This window comes from Saxophila tyrrhenica (assembly GCF_035928015.1).
Source record: "Saxophila tyrrhenica strain CCFEE 5935 chromosome Unknown scaffold_28, whole genome shotgun sequence".
NCBI classification, from domain to species: Eukaryota; Fungi; Ascomycota; class Dothideomycetes; order Mycosphaerellales; family Extremaceae; genus Saxophila; species Saxophila tyrrhenica.
Genome location: NW_027041760.1, coordinates 1 through 15,972, shown reverse-complemented (window position 1 = coordinate 15,972; position 15,972 = coordinate 1). Strand labels below are relative to the sequence as shown.

At 56.7% G+C, this 15,972-nt stretch overlaps 6 protein-coding genes across 6 annotated transcripts; 4 read left to right on the top strand and 2 right to left on the bottom strand.

Moving 5' to 3' along the window:
* Window positions 1-77: 77 nt before the first annotated feature.
* On the bottom strand, window positions 78-3,761 carry KIP1 (Kinesin- motor protein; the record flags this gene model as incomplete). The annotated part of the gene is made up of 2 exons (XM_064808098.1): window positions 78-3,272; window positions 3,324-3,761. 2 exons carry the CDS (start codon window positions 3,759-3,761, stop codon window positions 78-80), a joined length of 3,633 nt encoding a protein of 1,210 aa, XP_064653646.1.
* Window positions 3,762-4,194: 433 nt separating this feature from the next.
* On the top strand, window positions 4,195-5,767 carry LTR77_010881 (uncharacterized protein; the record flags this gene model as incomplete). Its single annotated transcript, XM_064808097.1, is given in 2 exon segments — window positions 4,195-4,277; window positions 4,291-5,767. The coding sequence occupies 2 exon segments, from the start codon at window positions 4,195-4,197 to the stop codon at window positions 5,765-5,767; spliced, it is 1,560 nt and encodes a 519-aa protein (XP_064653645.1).
* A 550-nt stretch (window positions 5,768-6,317) lies between these two features.
* LTR77_010880 (uncharacterized protein) lies at window positions 6,318-6,839 on the top strand (the record flags this gene model as incomplete). The annotated part of the gene is made up of 2 exons (XM_064808096.1): window positions 6,318-6,407; window positions 6,477-6,839. 2 exons carry the CDS (start codon window positions 6,318-6,320, stop codon window positions 6,837-6,839), a joined length of 453 nt encoding a protein of 150 aa, XP_064653644.1.
* A 478-nt stretch (window positions 6,840-7,317) lies between these two features.
* LTR77_010879 (uncharacterized protein) lies at window positions 7,318-8,501 on the top strand (the record flags this gene model as incomplete). The annotated part of the gene is made up of 3 exons (XM_064808095.1): window positions 7,318-7,440; window positions 7,503-7,611; window positions 7,669-8,501. The coding sequence occupies 3 exons, from the start codon at window positions 7,318-7,320 to the stop codon at window positions 8,499-8,501; spliced, it is 1,065 nt and encodes a 354-aa protein (XP_064653643.1).
* A 198-nt stretch (window positions 8,502-8,699) lies between these two features.
* LTR77_010878 (uncharacterized protein) lies at window positions 8,700-10,365 on the bottom strand (the record flags this gene model as incomplete). The annotated part of the gene is made up of 2 exons (XM_064808094.1): window positions 8,700-10,085; window positions 10,138-10,365. The coding sequence occupies 2 exons, from the start codon at window positions 10,363-10,365 to the stop codon at window positions 8,700-8,702; spliced, it is 1,614 nt and encodes a 537-aa protein (XP_064653642.1).
* Window positions 10,366-10,544: 179 nt separating this feature from the next.
* Window positions 10,545-14,337, top strand: MSH6 (DNA mismatch repair protein msh6; the record flags this gene model as incomplete). The annotated part of the gene is made up of 3 exons (XM_064808093.1): window positions 10,545-10,854; window positions 10,907-11,122; window positions 11,252-14,337. 3 exons carry the CDS (start codon window positions 10,545-10,547, stop codon window positions 14,335-14,337), a joined length of 3,612 nt encoding a protein of 1,203 aa, XP_064653641.1.
* Between the last annotated feature and the right edge of the window lie 1,635 nt (window positions 14,338-15,972).

The window sequence follows — 15,972 nt, the reverse complement described above, 5'->3', positions numbered from 1 at the left end:
ACTATCAGCGCTCATACCCGAACCCTCGACCCTAATCACTCTTCCAGAAGGATGCCCAGCCACCAATACTACACCCCTCAATCACTCCCCCTAGGCCTCAACCTCCTCCCCTCCCCCGTCGCCGGCGCCACATTCTCCACACCCCCCGCCGTCGTCATCCTCCCTCCCCTCACCTTCGCAGCCGGCAACCGACTCTCCACCCCCTGACTCACAGAAAGCGGATTAGTATGTGCCCTCTTCAACAAATGCGGTGCCGAAGGGACGGGAACGGAGAGGAGCTTGCCGCCTTCCTCACCACCTGCAGCGTCGCCCGCCTTGCCGCGCTCCTGATCGCCAAGGGAGACGGGATGCCCGTTCGCGCCGCCTCCTAAGGGCATGATGTTAACGTCTAGTTCGCGCAAACGCTCTTGGTGGGGCTGGGAACTTGCGCTTGCGGAAGTTCCGGGGCGTGTGCAGGGGGCGGAGGCGGGGAGGTCGAGGTCTTTGAGGGTTGTGGTTGTGGTGGGAGGGGTGTCGCTCCAGACGAGGGTTTTGCTTGGGCTGGGAGGGGCTTTGGTTGGGCTGCTGCGGGCTTTGGTTGGGGAGGTGCGTTTGGTCGGGGAGGCTAGACGCGTGATACCGCGCATGCGATCGAGAAGCGTGCTGTGGTCTTCTGTCCGAGGAAGTGCAGTTGGGTAGTTGAAGGTCGTCTTCGCGGGTGTCTCGCCAGTGGCGGTGTACTCCGCCAGCTGTGCAGCGGAAAGCTCAGAGCGCATCTGGGAGAGTGGCTGCCGGATGGGACCGTCGTCGGCAAGCTCAGGGAGAGTGTGCGTGAGCGCAATCACGCGGTCGGACATCTCGGTGTCCAGTGCTTGTGTCCTGGCGTACGAGGTCTCGAAGTGCTGTCCAATGCTGGAGTAAGACTGCTGTACATCACTGGCCAGCTGCTCGAGACTTGCAGAATGTGCCTGGTGGTGCTGCTCATTCTGCGCTCGCACTCGGGTGATGATCTCGTCAAGCGCGACAAGCTGGCCGTCCATCTGAGCCATCTGGCCATCGACGATGCGCACCGTTTCGTCGTGCACAGCTTTGGTCGTGGAAGTGAGCTTCGTGGTCTGCTCATCTGCATTACCCCAGTCGGCCTTGAGCTTGCTTTTGATGGCTTCGCGGGACTTGAGGGTGGTGTCGATGAGGGACTGCGACCGTCCGTTCCAGCTGTCCATACCACTTCCATAAGCCTGTTGCGAAGTCCGGTACTCGTCGGCCGAGGTCCTGAGGCGTTTGTTGGCGCCTTCTACGAAACCGCTGATGCGCGTCTCCTGTGCCATGGCAGATTCGTTCAGCAGGCTGGAGACCTTAGCCATTAGTGCTGTACGCTCGGCAGCCGCCGTCTGGCGCTCCTCCTCGATAGCTCTCTGCAGCTGTACCTGAGACTCCTCCCCAGCCGTCACGTAGGAGTTGTTGGCCTGCGAGATCTGCTGGCGTAGCCTATCGGCCTCATCCCGCTGCTGGTTCATGCGCTCGACGAGATCCCCGAAAATGGTCTTGAACTCCCTTCCGAGCGAGACATACGAGCTCTGCAGCTGGCTGTGGAAAGTATCAAGCTCTGTGGCGATGCCAGCCGATATTCTCTCCGCGGCGGTGGACAGATCGTTGAGACCATCCCCAACCTTCTGCTTGACGTCCTGCCTCAGCGTTCGAATCTCTTCGAGGACTGTGTTCATCTCGTCTTTCGCTTTGGTAGTCTGCCCGTTGACCTCCACCTCGGACTTCTCGAACGCAGCAGCCTTCTCCTGTAAAAAGGTCTGGGAAGCCTGCAGCTCCCGCAGCTCATCCGTGACGAACGACTGCATGCGCCCTGACAAGCTCTCGACGAGGCCCTCCTGCTGCCCTCGCAGTGCTTCCATGCGCTGCTCAACAATCCCGGTCACACCAGATACATGGCTCGCAGTATTCGTCCACTTGGTCCGGTTCAGCGCTTGTAGGTCGGATCGCCGCCTGAGCTTCGAGTGCAGCCTGCTGACATGGTCTGTCGTGGTGTCCAGAGTACTCAGCAAGTCTCCGCCCACAGCAGCCAACTGCTCCTCCGTCTGCTGGTGTGCCTTCCGGAGATGCGCCTCCTCAGCAAGGTTCCTCTTGGTGTGTGCCAGAACGATCTCGGTCTTATCGAGAACACTCTTGGTGCCCTCCAGAGTCACGCGCGTCTGCTCGTTGTCTCGTTTCATGCTCTGGAAGTTGGTCGTGAGAGCGAAGAGTTCCTGGACTTTGTTCCGCAGATTCCGTTCCATGGTCTCGATCTTGTCGCGCTGCTCTTCGCTCAGGATGCGGCGGGATTCTGACTCGGTCGTGATTTCCTCGTACGCCTCAGCAGTGAGATATACGCCATTGCGCTGTCGTGTAGCGATGAGTTCGGACTTCAGCTTCTCAATTTCGGCGGTAAACTCTCGTAGAAGCGTCTTTTTCGAGACCATCGAGTTGATCTGTGGCTTATTTCGGATGTTCTTCGCTCGGAAAGCATAGTCCAATGTGCTGATGGTTTCCTCCAGGTTGCTCTTCGCTGGTGAGAGTGTTGCAATGATGCAGGTCTTCGTCCGGCCACCGAGTGAGTCTTGCAGCAGCCGTGTGAGCTTCGACTCACGGTAAGGGATGTGCGTGCTCTTCTCTACCAGCGCATTGATCACACGGCCGAGAGTAAGAAGTGACTTGTTGATGACACCAGCTTCTGCCGCTCGCTTGTTCTCCGCGCCAGACCGTTGAATATTCTCAGATCCAGCGAGATCAACCAAATTCAGCTTTCCAGAGCACACAAAGTCCTCCCCAGTCTCCGTCTGCCGTTTCATGTACACCGTGACAGTGAAGACAGTATGCGACCGAGACGAGAGATCGTTGCACTTAGTCGCCGCAACCTGCCGTCTGTGACTGCCTTGTCTCAAGAGCTGGATGCCCTTGGACGCAGTCTTGATATGGCTCTCCTCCATGCCTTGCACCAAAGTCGTCGTCCGGCCATTCTTGTTCTGCTCATCGAAGATCTTCAGCTTGGTGGTATCGTCCGCTGCGAGGAGATCGCGCAACTCTTCATTGTACAGCTCGATGAAGGAGCACTTCACACTGTACTCCATCTTCTCGCTCTGCTCGTCGCCCAGCCTGTCGAATAGATTGTACAACACCCTGGGAATGATCCCTGCTCCGTCCAGTACAGGAAGCATGTCTGTGATATCACCAGACATTGTGTATGTCTTTCCAGTGCCAGTTTGGCCGTATGCGAAGATCGTACAGTTGAAGCCATTCAGGACCTAGCATTCAGTAAGTTTTGACCCAACCATGAGACTGTCATCCATCCATACCTCGTCTAATATCGGCGACACAACATCGTCAAATATGATGCCCTGGTCTGCAGCCGGCGAGAAGACCTTGTCAAAGGCATACGTCTTATTGCTCAACGCACTCGGGCCCATCGACAGCTCCACCTTCTTGCCCTTTGTCCCGTCTGTCGAGACAACCACGCCGCTGTTCTCCTTCACCTCTCGATCGCTTCGACCTCTGCATCTCACGACAACATTGATATTCGTCTCTTCACCGGCCTCCGACTCGATCTCAGACTGCGCTTTGCGCTTCGGTGTCCGTGACTTCGAAGATGCAACCGACTCTGCTGGCGATGCTCGTCCATTCGTGAGGGTCGGCGTCGCTGTCTGCGCGCGAGATGCGCCGGGGCGAGACATTGGCGGCCGCATGGTAGATGTATTGCGCTGGCTAGTCGGTCGAGGTCTTGTCGGCGCAGACATGGTATGGTATTTGAAGGTGGTGTAACATATGTGCAGAATGTCCAGGCGAGCTTTCCTTGATCAACACTTCAGTAAACACCGGCTAAACATCGGCTCGGCCCAAAGAAAGCTTATTCCACCCCCCACCTCGCACCTCACTTCCCATGGCCGACCACATCCAACAACCCATTTATCCACTTCGACCACACCAACCGACGAATACCTAAAGAAGGCCAAGTAGACTTCTCAAGATAATACAACCGGGCCCGCCACGCTCCATCCCTACTTGGTACCGAGATCGAAAGGATGTCTGGGAGATGACCTCCGGCGCAGTCATGCGGACACTACAGCAAGCACATCTGCATCCGCCTCAGATCGGGCCAAACACTGGATGACATTCCATACACCTACAACTTCCGTCTGAATACATACTCTCCTTGAGATACAATCGAACATGGAGGGTGCAAGCAGCGACCAGCGCCCTCAATATACCATTATCCCAGGCCAGAGCCTGGCCGATCTACGCACGTTGCCACTGTTTGTCGAGAAGAAGGCGTACACTAACATGTATCTTAGACCTTGGTGCCTCTCTCCACGAGATACTCCATCTGATCAAAGCGAAGAAAGATCAGTACAAGCAGATCAACCTCCACTACGAGCCCAAGAACCCCTTGGAGGGCGTGGTAGTTGTCAATCTGCCAGATAATGGCTTCCGGCTGCGATTCGACGGCAAAGACCAACGGCTCCGTCTGATCGAGGTCACGGACTTCTCAAAGCTGGTCCTCATCTACAAGGGTAGTGTACTGGCGAAAGGGGTGACAGAGAACCCAGCTTTCAGGCGCGTCTACCAACTCTTTGGCGCCTCATACCCTGGTGAATACATCCCTCCACAGAATGCCCAAGGTGTAGGGCAGTATGTGTTGTCATGGGCAGGAATAGCATTCGTGTTCCCTGTTCAGCACTCTGCCTGGGCACCTGAGAAGAACCACGTTAACTTGCTGGACTCTTCCGCTGCGTCCCCTGCAGCGGCAATGTCGTTGTTCGAAGGCAGCAGCTGGCCGGAGGTAAGGCAAAACATCTTCACCAAGCCTGTCTCCGGACCACGACTGTCAGGAATCGCCGCTCGACCAAAGGACAATCTACCAGCCGAAATCGAAATCGCCAATATCCACCAGCACGGAAGGATTGAACTCCAGCGTCGCGCACCCGCTGCGCCCTTCACCACCGTTCTCAACGAGACCACATCTCAAGATCTCATCACCGAGCTCGGCCCTCCAGATGCCACCCACAAGAAGATCCCCGATGTCACTCCTAGTGACCGCCCCTCCCACCTTCGCGCAAGCAGCATGTCCAACGGCCGCCCTCGCCCCGGCTCGCAACCCTCCAGCTACTCCTCCACCGGCACCGACACCTTCGACGCCGACTTCGACTCTGGTGACGCCGATGACGACGCCAGCGATCGGTCTGTTCGAGAAGTCTTCTGGTGCTACTTCAGCCATGGCATGGATATTCTCGTCGGCCCACGGACTACGGACGGCTCTTCTGCTGCTGCGAATCCGTCGCTCAAGACCTCGAGCCCGCATCTTGTCGTCCTCAAAGTTATCATCCATGGCAATGTCCCAGGTAGTTATGCATTCAACCGACATCGCCGGCTCCGCTGGACACTAGAGTTCCCGGAGCACAGCTATCTCGGTCCGCTGAACAGCGAGACGCCTTTCGAGTCGTCTGAAGCAGGCGGTAATGAGGCAACCGCTGACGGCCTTCGCGATGCTCTATTGCACATCTTCCAGTCCGCCGGGGTTACAGGGGAGATGGGCCGCGGCAAAGTTGTCAATCGCACGTGGGGTGGTGCCGGAGACGGTGGAGATCTGTCTGATACCGGCTTCTTTCTGCCAGATGCGGAGAAGGAGCTAGTGGAAGGTAATGAAAGTGAGAGCTGGCTTGGGAATACGCAGCTGTTTGCTTTTCCGGGGCTGGGGTTTGAGGTTGGAGAGGGCGGGTGGGTTGGCGCGGTTTCGGTATGTTAGGGCGTGACTTGTCAATGGCTTGAAAGAGGGCATGGAAAGACGGATGGGCGATGGGCATCGCATGGATCAGCATGTTTTACGACAAATGAACGCGCGCATTCGACTGGCATTCCCATTTGGAGAGAATCATGGCAAAGAATGGAGAGCGTCTCAGATCACCATTCACACAATGACAACACGACGACGGCATGCGGACAGAATGATCTGGCAGGTGTTGTCGCAGGGTGACACAGCATGTGAGTGGTCGCATCAGCGCCAGGCAACTAAGGTGATTTTCTTGAGAAATTTGCGATGTATCAGAAAATCACATGCATTCATGCATGACACATGTCTCATTTAACACATCGATTCTTCACCTTGAAAACATTTCTCACACATCACACTTCGCACACACTTCTCCAACACCTACACATCATCCAGCTTTCTCCAACACACACAAGCTTTCATCGACACATCGAGACGAGTCATCATCGTAAGTACACACTCATGTCTTCCAACCGTTTCCTGTGATAGACCGGGACCGTTCATTAACACCACCACCACAGCAAAAATGGCCGAAACCAAGGAAGTCAAGGACTTCACCACCCGCGAGATCGAAATCATGGCCAAAGCCTGGAACTGCATGACCGAAGAGCCAAAGGTCCGTACACTCACCAACCCCCCTCCTCCCTCCCCATTGAGCTTCACTGACCACCATGACGTGATGCAGGTCGACTACAACAAACTCGCCTCCGAATGCAACATGACCAACCCGCGCTCTGCCTCCAACGCCTGGGCCGCCATCAAGAAGAAGATGTTCGCTAAATCCGGCATTGACCCCAAGGCCGCCGCTGCTGCGAAGAAGGGCCCCAAGTCCGCCGCAGGTGGGGACGGCGATGATGCGGAGTCCGGGGCTGGTACGCCGGTGAAGACGCCGCGTAAGCGTGGGAAGAAGGCTGAGGATGAGGGGGAGGGGGGGAGTCCGGCGAAGAAGGTGAGGGGGAGTGCGAAGAAGGGGAAGAAGAGTGAGGAGATTGTTGAGGAGGGGGAGGGGGAGGGGGCGGTTAAGGAGGAGGGGGGTGAGGAGGACTGAGCGGTGGTGAGGGGGCGTGTGCGGTGTTACTGGGGCGTCATAGGCGCAATGCCCGGTGACTGCTGTGGATGAATGGTCGGCGAAGATGGCGTACTGAGCAGCTGCGAGACTTGATGTTCTTCGCTGCATCTTGCTTGAGAGTGACCATAATTGGGCTCCCCTGCTGAGCAACCATCAATGAAACACTTACCTGAGAATATCACATGTTCCAACCGTAACGCGTCGTAAGGTCCTGTCGTTTTCCGTAAGTCACGCGCACGACCCTGCCTGCCTGCCAGCAAATTCTACCTCACGTGCGTTTCAAACGTACAACCTCATCTCACGGAGACCTACAAAAGCCACCGAATTCCTCTTTACCCTCCATCTTCCTTACACCTACCTTACCTCCCAACATCATCTTCTCCAACACCATTTCTCCATCCACACCTTTACCAACCCTTTACCACACCCACCCATCCAACCGAACAAGACGACAACCATGTCTTCTACCCGGAAGAAAGACACCACCACCCCCAAGAAAGAGCCCAACACCCACGGCCTCACCTCCCGCGACTTCGAGCTCCTGGGCCATGCGCTCAAGTCCACCAAGTCCGAGCTCGTCGTGCGTATCCATTTTCACCTCTTGCCTCCCAGACAACGTGCTGATTTTCTGCTCGCCACTAGATCGATTACGCCAAATTCGCCGACCGCGCCGGCCTCAAGAACAGCGCCTCGGGCAAAGCGTCCTGGCACGGATTGAAGAAGAAGCTGCAGCTTGAGAAGTTCGTTTCTGGTTCGTCTCGCTCTAGACTTCCCACGTTTCACTGCCCATGCTGACCGCGTGAATTAGCTGATGCCGCTGCCGAAGGAGGTGACGACACCACGCCCAAGAAAGCCGCTGCCACTGGCTCGAAGCGCAAGGCAGCCGCCGAGCCGGAAGTAGAGGACGATGCTGAAGTTGAGGAGACGCCGAAGAAGAGTTCTGCCAAGCGTGGTCGTAAGGCCGCTAAGACTGAGGTCGCTGCCGCTGCCGCTGACGATGAGGAGAAGTCTGACGAGGCTGAGGCTGAGGCTGAAGTCGAGACCACGCCTACTCCAGCTAAGAAGGGCAGAGGTGGTCGTAAGACCGCTGCTGTCAAGATCGAGCCCGAGCCCGCTTCTGACGAAGGCGCCGACGACGAGGCTGCCGAAGCTGCGCCCGAGAGACCCAAGAAGACCCCAGCCAAGCGCGCCCGCAAGACCGCTGCCGCGAAGGCCTCACCCGCCGCAGCTGAAGGCGAAGGCGAAGGCGGCAAGGACGAGACCGCCGAAGCCGAAGCGGACACCCCTAAGACCACCTCAGCGAAGCGCGGTCGTGAGCCCACCAAGAAGGCCCTCGCGGCCGCCGCGGCGCTTGCTGCTGCTGAGACCGAGACCACGACTGCCGAAGATGCCGGAGAGGCGAATGAGGACGGAGAGAAGGTCGGAGATGAGGCTGCGCTGGCGAAGGAGTGGGCGGAGGAGGGTGAGGGCAAGGAGTCCAAGTCTGCTGCGTCTGCTGTGAGCCGGGCGGGGAGTGACACCATCGAGGTCGCTTCGAAGAAGGTGGATGGTGTGGGTGAGCAGGAGGGGGAGGCGGTTGATGAGGAGATTAAGGTAGGTCAGATGGTTGAGGCGGTAAAGGCGGAGGAGGGTGGGGAGTGATGGCGGCCTGAACAACGAGGTGGTACGAGAGATGAAGGTACGATAGTATGAAGATGGTACAGCGATGACAGCGAGATGGGAGGCACTTGCTGTTGCGACTGAGAGATGGCTGGACAGGTGTGAAGACTTAGTGTGCTTACATTGACGAAGGTACGGCTCTTGCGAGCTGTACAGCATCGAATGCCACAGACCTTCCTACTACTTCCCAGCTTCAATCTCACTCTCTAGTACCTCGATCAGACCCCCTACCAGATGTAGACTGCCTGTGCTCATGACGTCCACCTTGCCAGCGGACTCTCCAGCGATGCTCCGTGCCAGTGCGACGGCTTCCTCAATCGTGCCTGTGACATGGACGCTCGCGTCCGGATCTATCTTGTCCCATGTCGCTGCCAGATCCTTTTGCACTTTGAGCGAGCTAATGTCGTGGGCGTTGGTGTTCATGCTGACCAGGTCGGCCTTGTACCCGGCGTTTTCGTAAGTGACGTTGGGGCAGAAGATGGCGTGCTGGAAAGGGTGGTTATCATCCAAGGCCGTGGCGAGGGTTGTGTGCAGGCGGCGAGCGAGAGTGCCGGCGTCGCGGGTTTGTTGGTTGAAGAGGAGGATTCTTGTTGAGCGGGTCGTGAGAGGTGATGAAGGAGGCTTGTTTGCGGCAGAAGCGAACCACTTGGCTGCCACTTCGATGCTCTCCAAGTTGTGGCCGCCATCAATGTACCATGTTAACCCGTCTCGTTTGGTGTCTGTACGCATGTCGCAGCGCCCTCCTAAGCGAGCGTTCCCCAGACCAGCGACGAATTCTTCCGGAAGTGCGGAGGCGTGGTCGTGAGGGTCAGGCAAGCCGCTGTAGCCTAGTCGCTGCAGATGCTGTGCGGCTATAGCAACAGCAAGCGATGCATTGGTCTGCTGAAAGTCACCCTGCAGGCCCAGCTTGATTGTACCCATGGCCTTGTGGCGAGGAACGACATGCAGTTCTGTGCGTCGCTCTGCTGCGCGATCCCGAAGCACTCGCAGCGCAGAATCTGGCTGGGACACTGTAAACGCTGGGACGTCTTCCTTGAAAATCCCAGCCTTATGCCAGGCGATACTCTCAATCGTGTCTCCGAGCAAGCTTTCGTGGTCCATGCCCAGACTCGTAATGCCGGTCACACTTGGCTTCATCAGAATATTGGTGGTGTCATACTCGCCGCCAATACCACATTCGATCACGGCTGACCCGACCTTCTCCTCGAGGTAGCAGTGCAGGGCCATTAGAGTAAGATAATGGAAGTAGACCGGCTTGCCTTCGCTGTTCCTTGGGATGATTTCACTCTCCACCGATCGACTGTTCTCGAATCGATCCCAGAGCTCCCAGAAGTACTTTGCGAATATTTCTTCGGAGATAGGTCGGTTGTTGATCTGGATGCGCTCACGGACGAACCGTAGATGCGGAGACGTATATAGTCCTACGCTGGACGGTAGCCTTTCGACGTGTATGCTCCGCTTAGTCGGGAGATACTGCGCCAGAATGGATGAGACGAAAGCTGATGTCGAGCCTTTGCCTTTCGTGCCAGCTATGTGCACGGGGTTCAAGGTGTCGAAATCGGAGGGCTTATCATAATGTCAATAGAATGTATGAGCTTAGGTGAAGGGCAACGCACACCTCATAGCCTATCCTCCGCGCCCACTCCCTCATCTCTGGCAGAGCCTGCTGGTTCCATCCCGGCCCCAACTTCTTGATAGCCTCCACGATTGAGAAGTTACTCTGCAGTGTATTGAGGGCGGCGACGGCGGCATTGTAGTCGCGTGGTCCATTGTTGGAGCTTGCATGTCGCCTGCTATGTGTATTCAGATGCCGTACAAGCGCTCGACACCGTTGTACTGAGTCCATGGAGGTCTTCTAAAGAAGTGATGTCGAAAAGAGAAGTCGCCCGAAAAGGCTTGGCATGACGCGAGCGCGCTCCTTCCCAATTAGCGGACGCGTCGACCATTGCCGTTGGACTCTACCTTACACTTCTACATTCTGTCTATTACATTTGTCTTCAGCGTTCTCTGTACGGGGTTGTCAAGATGGCGAGAGGCATTGAAGGCAACGAGATGGGCACTGCGAAGAGAAAGACGAGCACTCCGAGCACGCAGAAGTCGGGAACGAAACAGCAGGGCATCGCCAGCTTCTTTCAGAAGAGGACGCCGTCGTCTGTCACTCCGGCCAAACGACCGTCAGACGCCAGCGAGACGGCGACCGCTTCGAAGCCACCGCGATCGAGCGCGGACATCACGCCAGCAGCATCGAGTGTGGTCGGCGATGCGTCGAGTCCCCAGACTGCACCTGTACGCTCTCAACAGAGCTCTGTAGACGATCAGACGAACAAGGAGAATGGTACAAGTACTGCTCCCATGTCTAGACTGACCGAAGACTAACGAGCTGATAGAGACGCCAGGCATCCTGTACTCGAGCCCGTCGCGGAAGGTCAAGAAGCAGGTCAACTATGCCGAGTCGGACGGAGAGGAGGACGAAGACGAGGTGTTTAAGCCACTCTCTGGCAACAGACGTGCTGCGAAGCGGAGACGGATCAGTGTCAAAGATGACTCGGACGATGAGTTTGGCTTCGACGCGGCTACGCAGGATGCAATGGAGAGTAATGATGGTATGTATGGATCACAACTCGGCAGCGGAGCATTACAACCCTCCTCAAACGCCCAGCGGCTTTCAACAAGCAGCAGTCATGGCAAACCCCAGCAATCGAATACCTCAGCTTACAAATTACCTCGGACAGACATGGACGACTTTGTCGTTGCGGACGATCTTAGTGGTGATGAGAAGCCAACGAAGAGCAAGAAGCGAGCTTCTGCGTCGTCCTCTCGCAAAGCCTCCGTCAAACCTCCTTCGCCTCCGCAAGAAGAGAGTGAGGAAATTCCTACTACGTCAACAGCCCAGCAGTGGAAGTATGACCCAGATGCTCCACCGCCGACCGAGCCTCGTCAAGCACCGAAACAGAGCAAGAAGACTGGAATGAATGGTCAAAAGCAGAAGGCTCATATGACCGAGCCCGAGAAACGACATACCTGGCTTGCACACCCAATCGACGCAGACCGCAATCCTCCGGACCACCCCGATTACGATCCTCGAACCCTCTTCATCCCAGCTTCAAGCTTCCAGGGCCTCTCACCGTTCGAGAAGCAGTATTGGGAGATCAAGCAGAAGTTCATGGACACCATCGTCTTCTTCAAGAAGGGCAAGTTCTACGAACTGTACGAGAATGACGCCACTATCGGACATCAGCTGTTCGACTTGAAGCTGACTGACCGGGTCAACATGCGGATGGTAGGTGTGCCAGAGTCCAGTCTGGATATGTGGGCGAACCAGTTTGTGGCCAAAGGCTTCAAGATTGCGCGAGTGGACCAGATGGAGACTGCGCTTGGTAAGGATATGCGGGAGCGTGACGAGAAACTCAAGAAGAAGGAAGAAAAGGTCATCCGGCGGGAGCTGGCATCTGTGCTCACTGGTGGCACGCTTGTTGATGGCGGCATGCTGCAGGATGATATGGCCACTTACTGCGCGGCTATCAAGGAGACGGAAGTGGACGGGCGTCCTGCTTTTGGCATCGCCTTTGTCGACACTGCCACTGCTCAGTTCCATCTGGCCGAGTTTGTTGACGACGCTGACATGACACGATTTGAGACCTTTGTCGCTCAGACCCGGCCTGGTGAGCTGCTGCTCGAGAAGGGCTGCGTGTCCAGCAAGGTGGTTCGCATGCTCAAGAACAACACACCTCCAACCACCATCTGGAACTATCTCAAGTCAGATAAAGAGTTCTTGACCGCGGAGAAGACCAGGATGAAGATTGATGGAGAAGGCTACTTTGACAAGGCTGTTGAAGACTCGGAGGACACCTGGCCGGCGGTTCTCCGTGAAGCAAAGGAGAAGGAGCTGGTGTTCTCTGCTCTGGGAGCGCTAGTGTCGTATCTCAGTCTGCTCAAGATCGAACGGGACCTCATCACATGTGGCAACTTCTCCTGGTACGATCCCATCCGAAAGGCATCAACCCTCGTGCTAGACGGACAGAGCTTGATCAACCTCGAAATCTTCGCCAACACATTCGATGGGAGCACAGACGGCACCCTCTTCACCATGCTCAACCGTTGCATCACGCCTTTCGGCAAGCGAATGCTCCGGCAGTGGGTTTGCCATCCTCTGGCGGATCCAGTGAAGATCAACCAGCGGCTGGATGCGGTTGATGCTCTAAATGCCAACGATGTCCTGATGGACCGCTTCACGGCGTCCCTGTCGAAGTTGCCAGATCTCGAGCGACTCATCTCACGGATCCATGCCGCACGCTGCAAACCGCAGGACTTTGTGCGTGTACTGGAGGGCTTCGAGCTTATTGAGTACACCATGTCGATTCTGGGCTCACTTGGCAAAGGCGAGGGTGTAGTCGGCCAGCTGATCGAAGCGATGCCTGATCTGTCTGCTGCTTTGCATCCCTGGAAGGACGCTTTCGATCGTGAGAGAGCGAGAGAGGACGGATTGTTCATCCCGCAGCCTGGCGTTGAGGAGGAATTCGACGAGAGCCAAGAGTGCATCGACAATATTGAAAAGTCCCTCAACAAGCTGCTCAAGCAGGCCCGCGAAGACCTCGGATCAAGCGCCATCAAGTTCACAGACAACGGCAAGGAGATCTACCAACTTGAAGTACCAATCAAGGTACGTGGTACCATCCCGAAGAGTTGGAAGCAGATGTCTGCTACGAAGGCCTGCAAGCGATGGTATTCGCCTGAGCTCGAGAGCCTGGTGCGAGATCTCAAAGAGGCACAGGAGAGTCATGGCCAAGTTATCAAAGCTATGGGCCGCCGCATGTTCGAACGCTTCGACAAGGACTACAAAACTTGGCTTAAAGCGACGAAGATCGTGGCGCAACTCGACTGCCTGATCTCGCTTGCAAAGGCTTCCACCGCGCTCGGCTCGCCATCCTGCAGACCTGAGCTCATCGAGGACGACAACGCTCGGAGTGTCCTCGAGTTCGACACTCTCCGCCACCCCTGTATTGAGACGACAACCAACTTCATTCCGAACGACATCACCCTAGGCGGCTCAGACCCATCAATCACCCTCCTCACCGGCGCCAACGCAGCCGGCAAGTCCACCATCCTCCGCATGACCTGCATCGCCGTCATCCTCGCCCAAGTCGGCTGCTACGTGCCCTGCGTGTCCGCGCGCATGACGCCCGTCGACCGCATCATGTCGCGCCTCGGCGCCCAGGACAACATCTTCGCCGGCCAGAGCACCTTCATGGTCGAGCTGGCGGAGACTAAGAAGATCCTCGCCGAAGCCACGCCGCGCTCGCTCGTCATCCTCGACGAACTCGGGCGCGGGACGAGCAGTTATGACGGCGTGGCGGTCGCGCAGGCGGTGCTGCATCATATCGCCACGCACATCGGCGCGCTGGGGTATTTCGCTACGCACTATCATTCCCTCGCCACCGAGTTCCAAGCGCACCCTGAGATTGCGCCGAAGCGGATGGCCGTGCAAGTCGAGCACGACATCCGGGACGTCACGTTCCTCTACAAGCTGGAGGCTGGAGTGGCGGAGGGGAGTTACGGCATGCACTGCGCCGCCATGTGTGGCATCCCGGATAAGGTTATCGCGCGGGCGGAGGAGGCGGCGCAGAGCTGGGAGCACACGGGCAGGATACGGGAGAGTGTGGAGAAGGCGAGGGAGAGTACGTGGATGCCGCTGGGGCTGTTGAGTGATTTGAGTCAGATGATGAAGGGTGGTGGGGTGGTGGAGGAGGAAGAGGAGGATGGGAAGGGTGTGAGTGAGAGGAGTTTGGAGGTTATGCGGAGGGCTATTGCTGCGCTGTGAGGGGATGGTGTGGGCAGTTGATGGAGGGCGATGGCTGTAGTGGTGTAAGATGTTGGCGTCGTTGCTGTGCTTGAGCGTTGATACAGGTGGCTTGTGTTTGTCGTGGGTGATCTGTATTCTGGTATAGCTAGGTAATCTGACAAGCTGATAAGCAGTCCTTTTTGGCCAAGCACTGGGTCGACCTCAGCTTCCCAACCTCGTTCCAGTACAACACCATCGCACCTGACAGCTGTCACGCGCCGTCATTGTTCCAAGTGAGAGGACGGTACCTTATGACAGGTGCGATTCACCGAGACGATACTATCCCAACGCCCAGTCTGCGAAGACCATCGGTTTGCGTCGGTACGCGGGCAGTCTGTCTCTGCAAACGTACCGTCTCGTCACCAGAACCACAAATTGTTGCAGGAATGTTCGTGTGCCTCTTTCATCGGTCGACACCGAGTCGTGACGGTTTCCCGTGGTTGCTACTCGGATGCGCCGATTCTGGGATGGTAGTCAGGTAGGTCGAAAGGTCAGGTGCGGTTCTGAGACAAAGAGAAGGTGCTGCTGCACATGGGCCTTGAGATGGGTTGTTTTGTCTGCCTACTTCGACAGTCTCTTGATAAAATCAACTTCCTTCACCTGCATCTATCTCGTCAAAATCATCTTTCGCTCCTTTCAAATATCAATCAAGAACGACACCTCAATTCCGCGCCACTACCTCCTGTACAAACAACCACACCACCACCCGCAACCATGTCCTCCAACCCCCAAAAGCTCACCCGAGTCCCTCTCCACAAAAACCTAAACTACCAACGCCACGGCCGCAAATCCTACGCCTACGCCCTGCAAAAATGTACCTCCCCCCTCCCCTCCCCTCCTCTTCCCCTCCCCCGGGAACTCACCCTCTCACAGACAACATCGCCCCCACCCTCAAAGGCCCCTTCGCCATGATCGACCAGTCCGGCCCCCAAGCCGTGCTCCGCACCGTCAGCCGCAAGGTCGGCGGCAAAGCGTACACCAAAGGCGGGCAAACGCTTGTCGTGAGAAATGATGCTGGCAATGCTTCGCCGGTGAAGATAGAGGACGTGCAGCAGGATTCGATGTATCTGGCGGAAGTCGGGGTGGGGACGCCGCCGCAGAGGCTGCCGTTGGATTTTGATACTGGGAGTTCGGATCTTTGGGTTAGTACTTCCACTTTGGCGACGGTAGGGTTGGGTGGTTGCTGATGATGTGGTGGTGAATAGGTGTGGTCGAACGAGCTGGAGCCCGCGGTGCAGACGCAGGGAAAGAGGACTGGGCATGCTATCTTTGACAGTGGGAAGAGCAGCACTTGGTGCGCGAAAGGTGAGTCGGGCAGATAAACTGGAGCATGCATCTGAGGCCGACAGTGTTGGGATGTCAGGTGGCTCGACATGGCAGATCCAGTACGGCGACGGCTCTGGCGCCAGCGGCACTGTTGGGACGGACACTCTGACTATCGGCGGGCTTTGCGTGGAGAACCAGGCCATCGAGACCGCCAACAAGATGTCCTCTCAGTTTCAGCGTAATGCTGGCAGTGGCCTGCTCGGCCTCGGGTTTGGGAAGATCAATACCGTGAAGCCTGAGCAGGTGAAGCCGCCGGTTGAGAACATGATCGAGTACGCAACCCCCCCC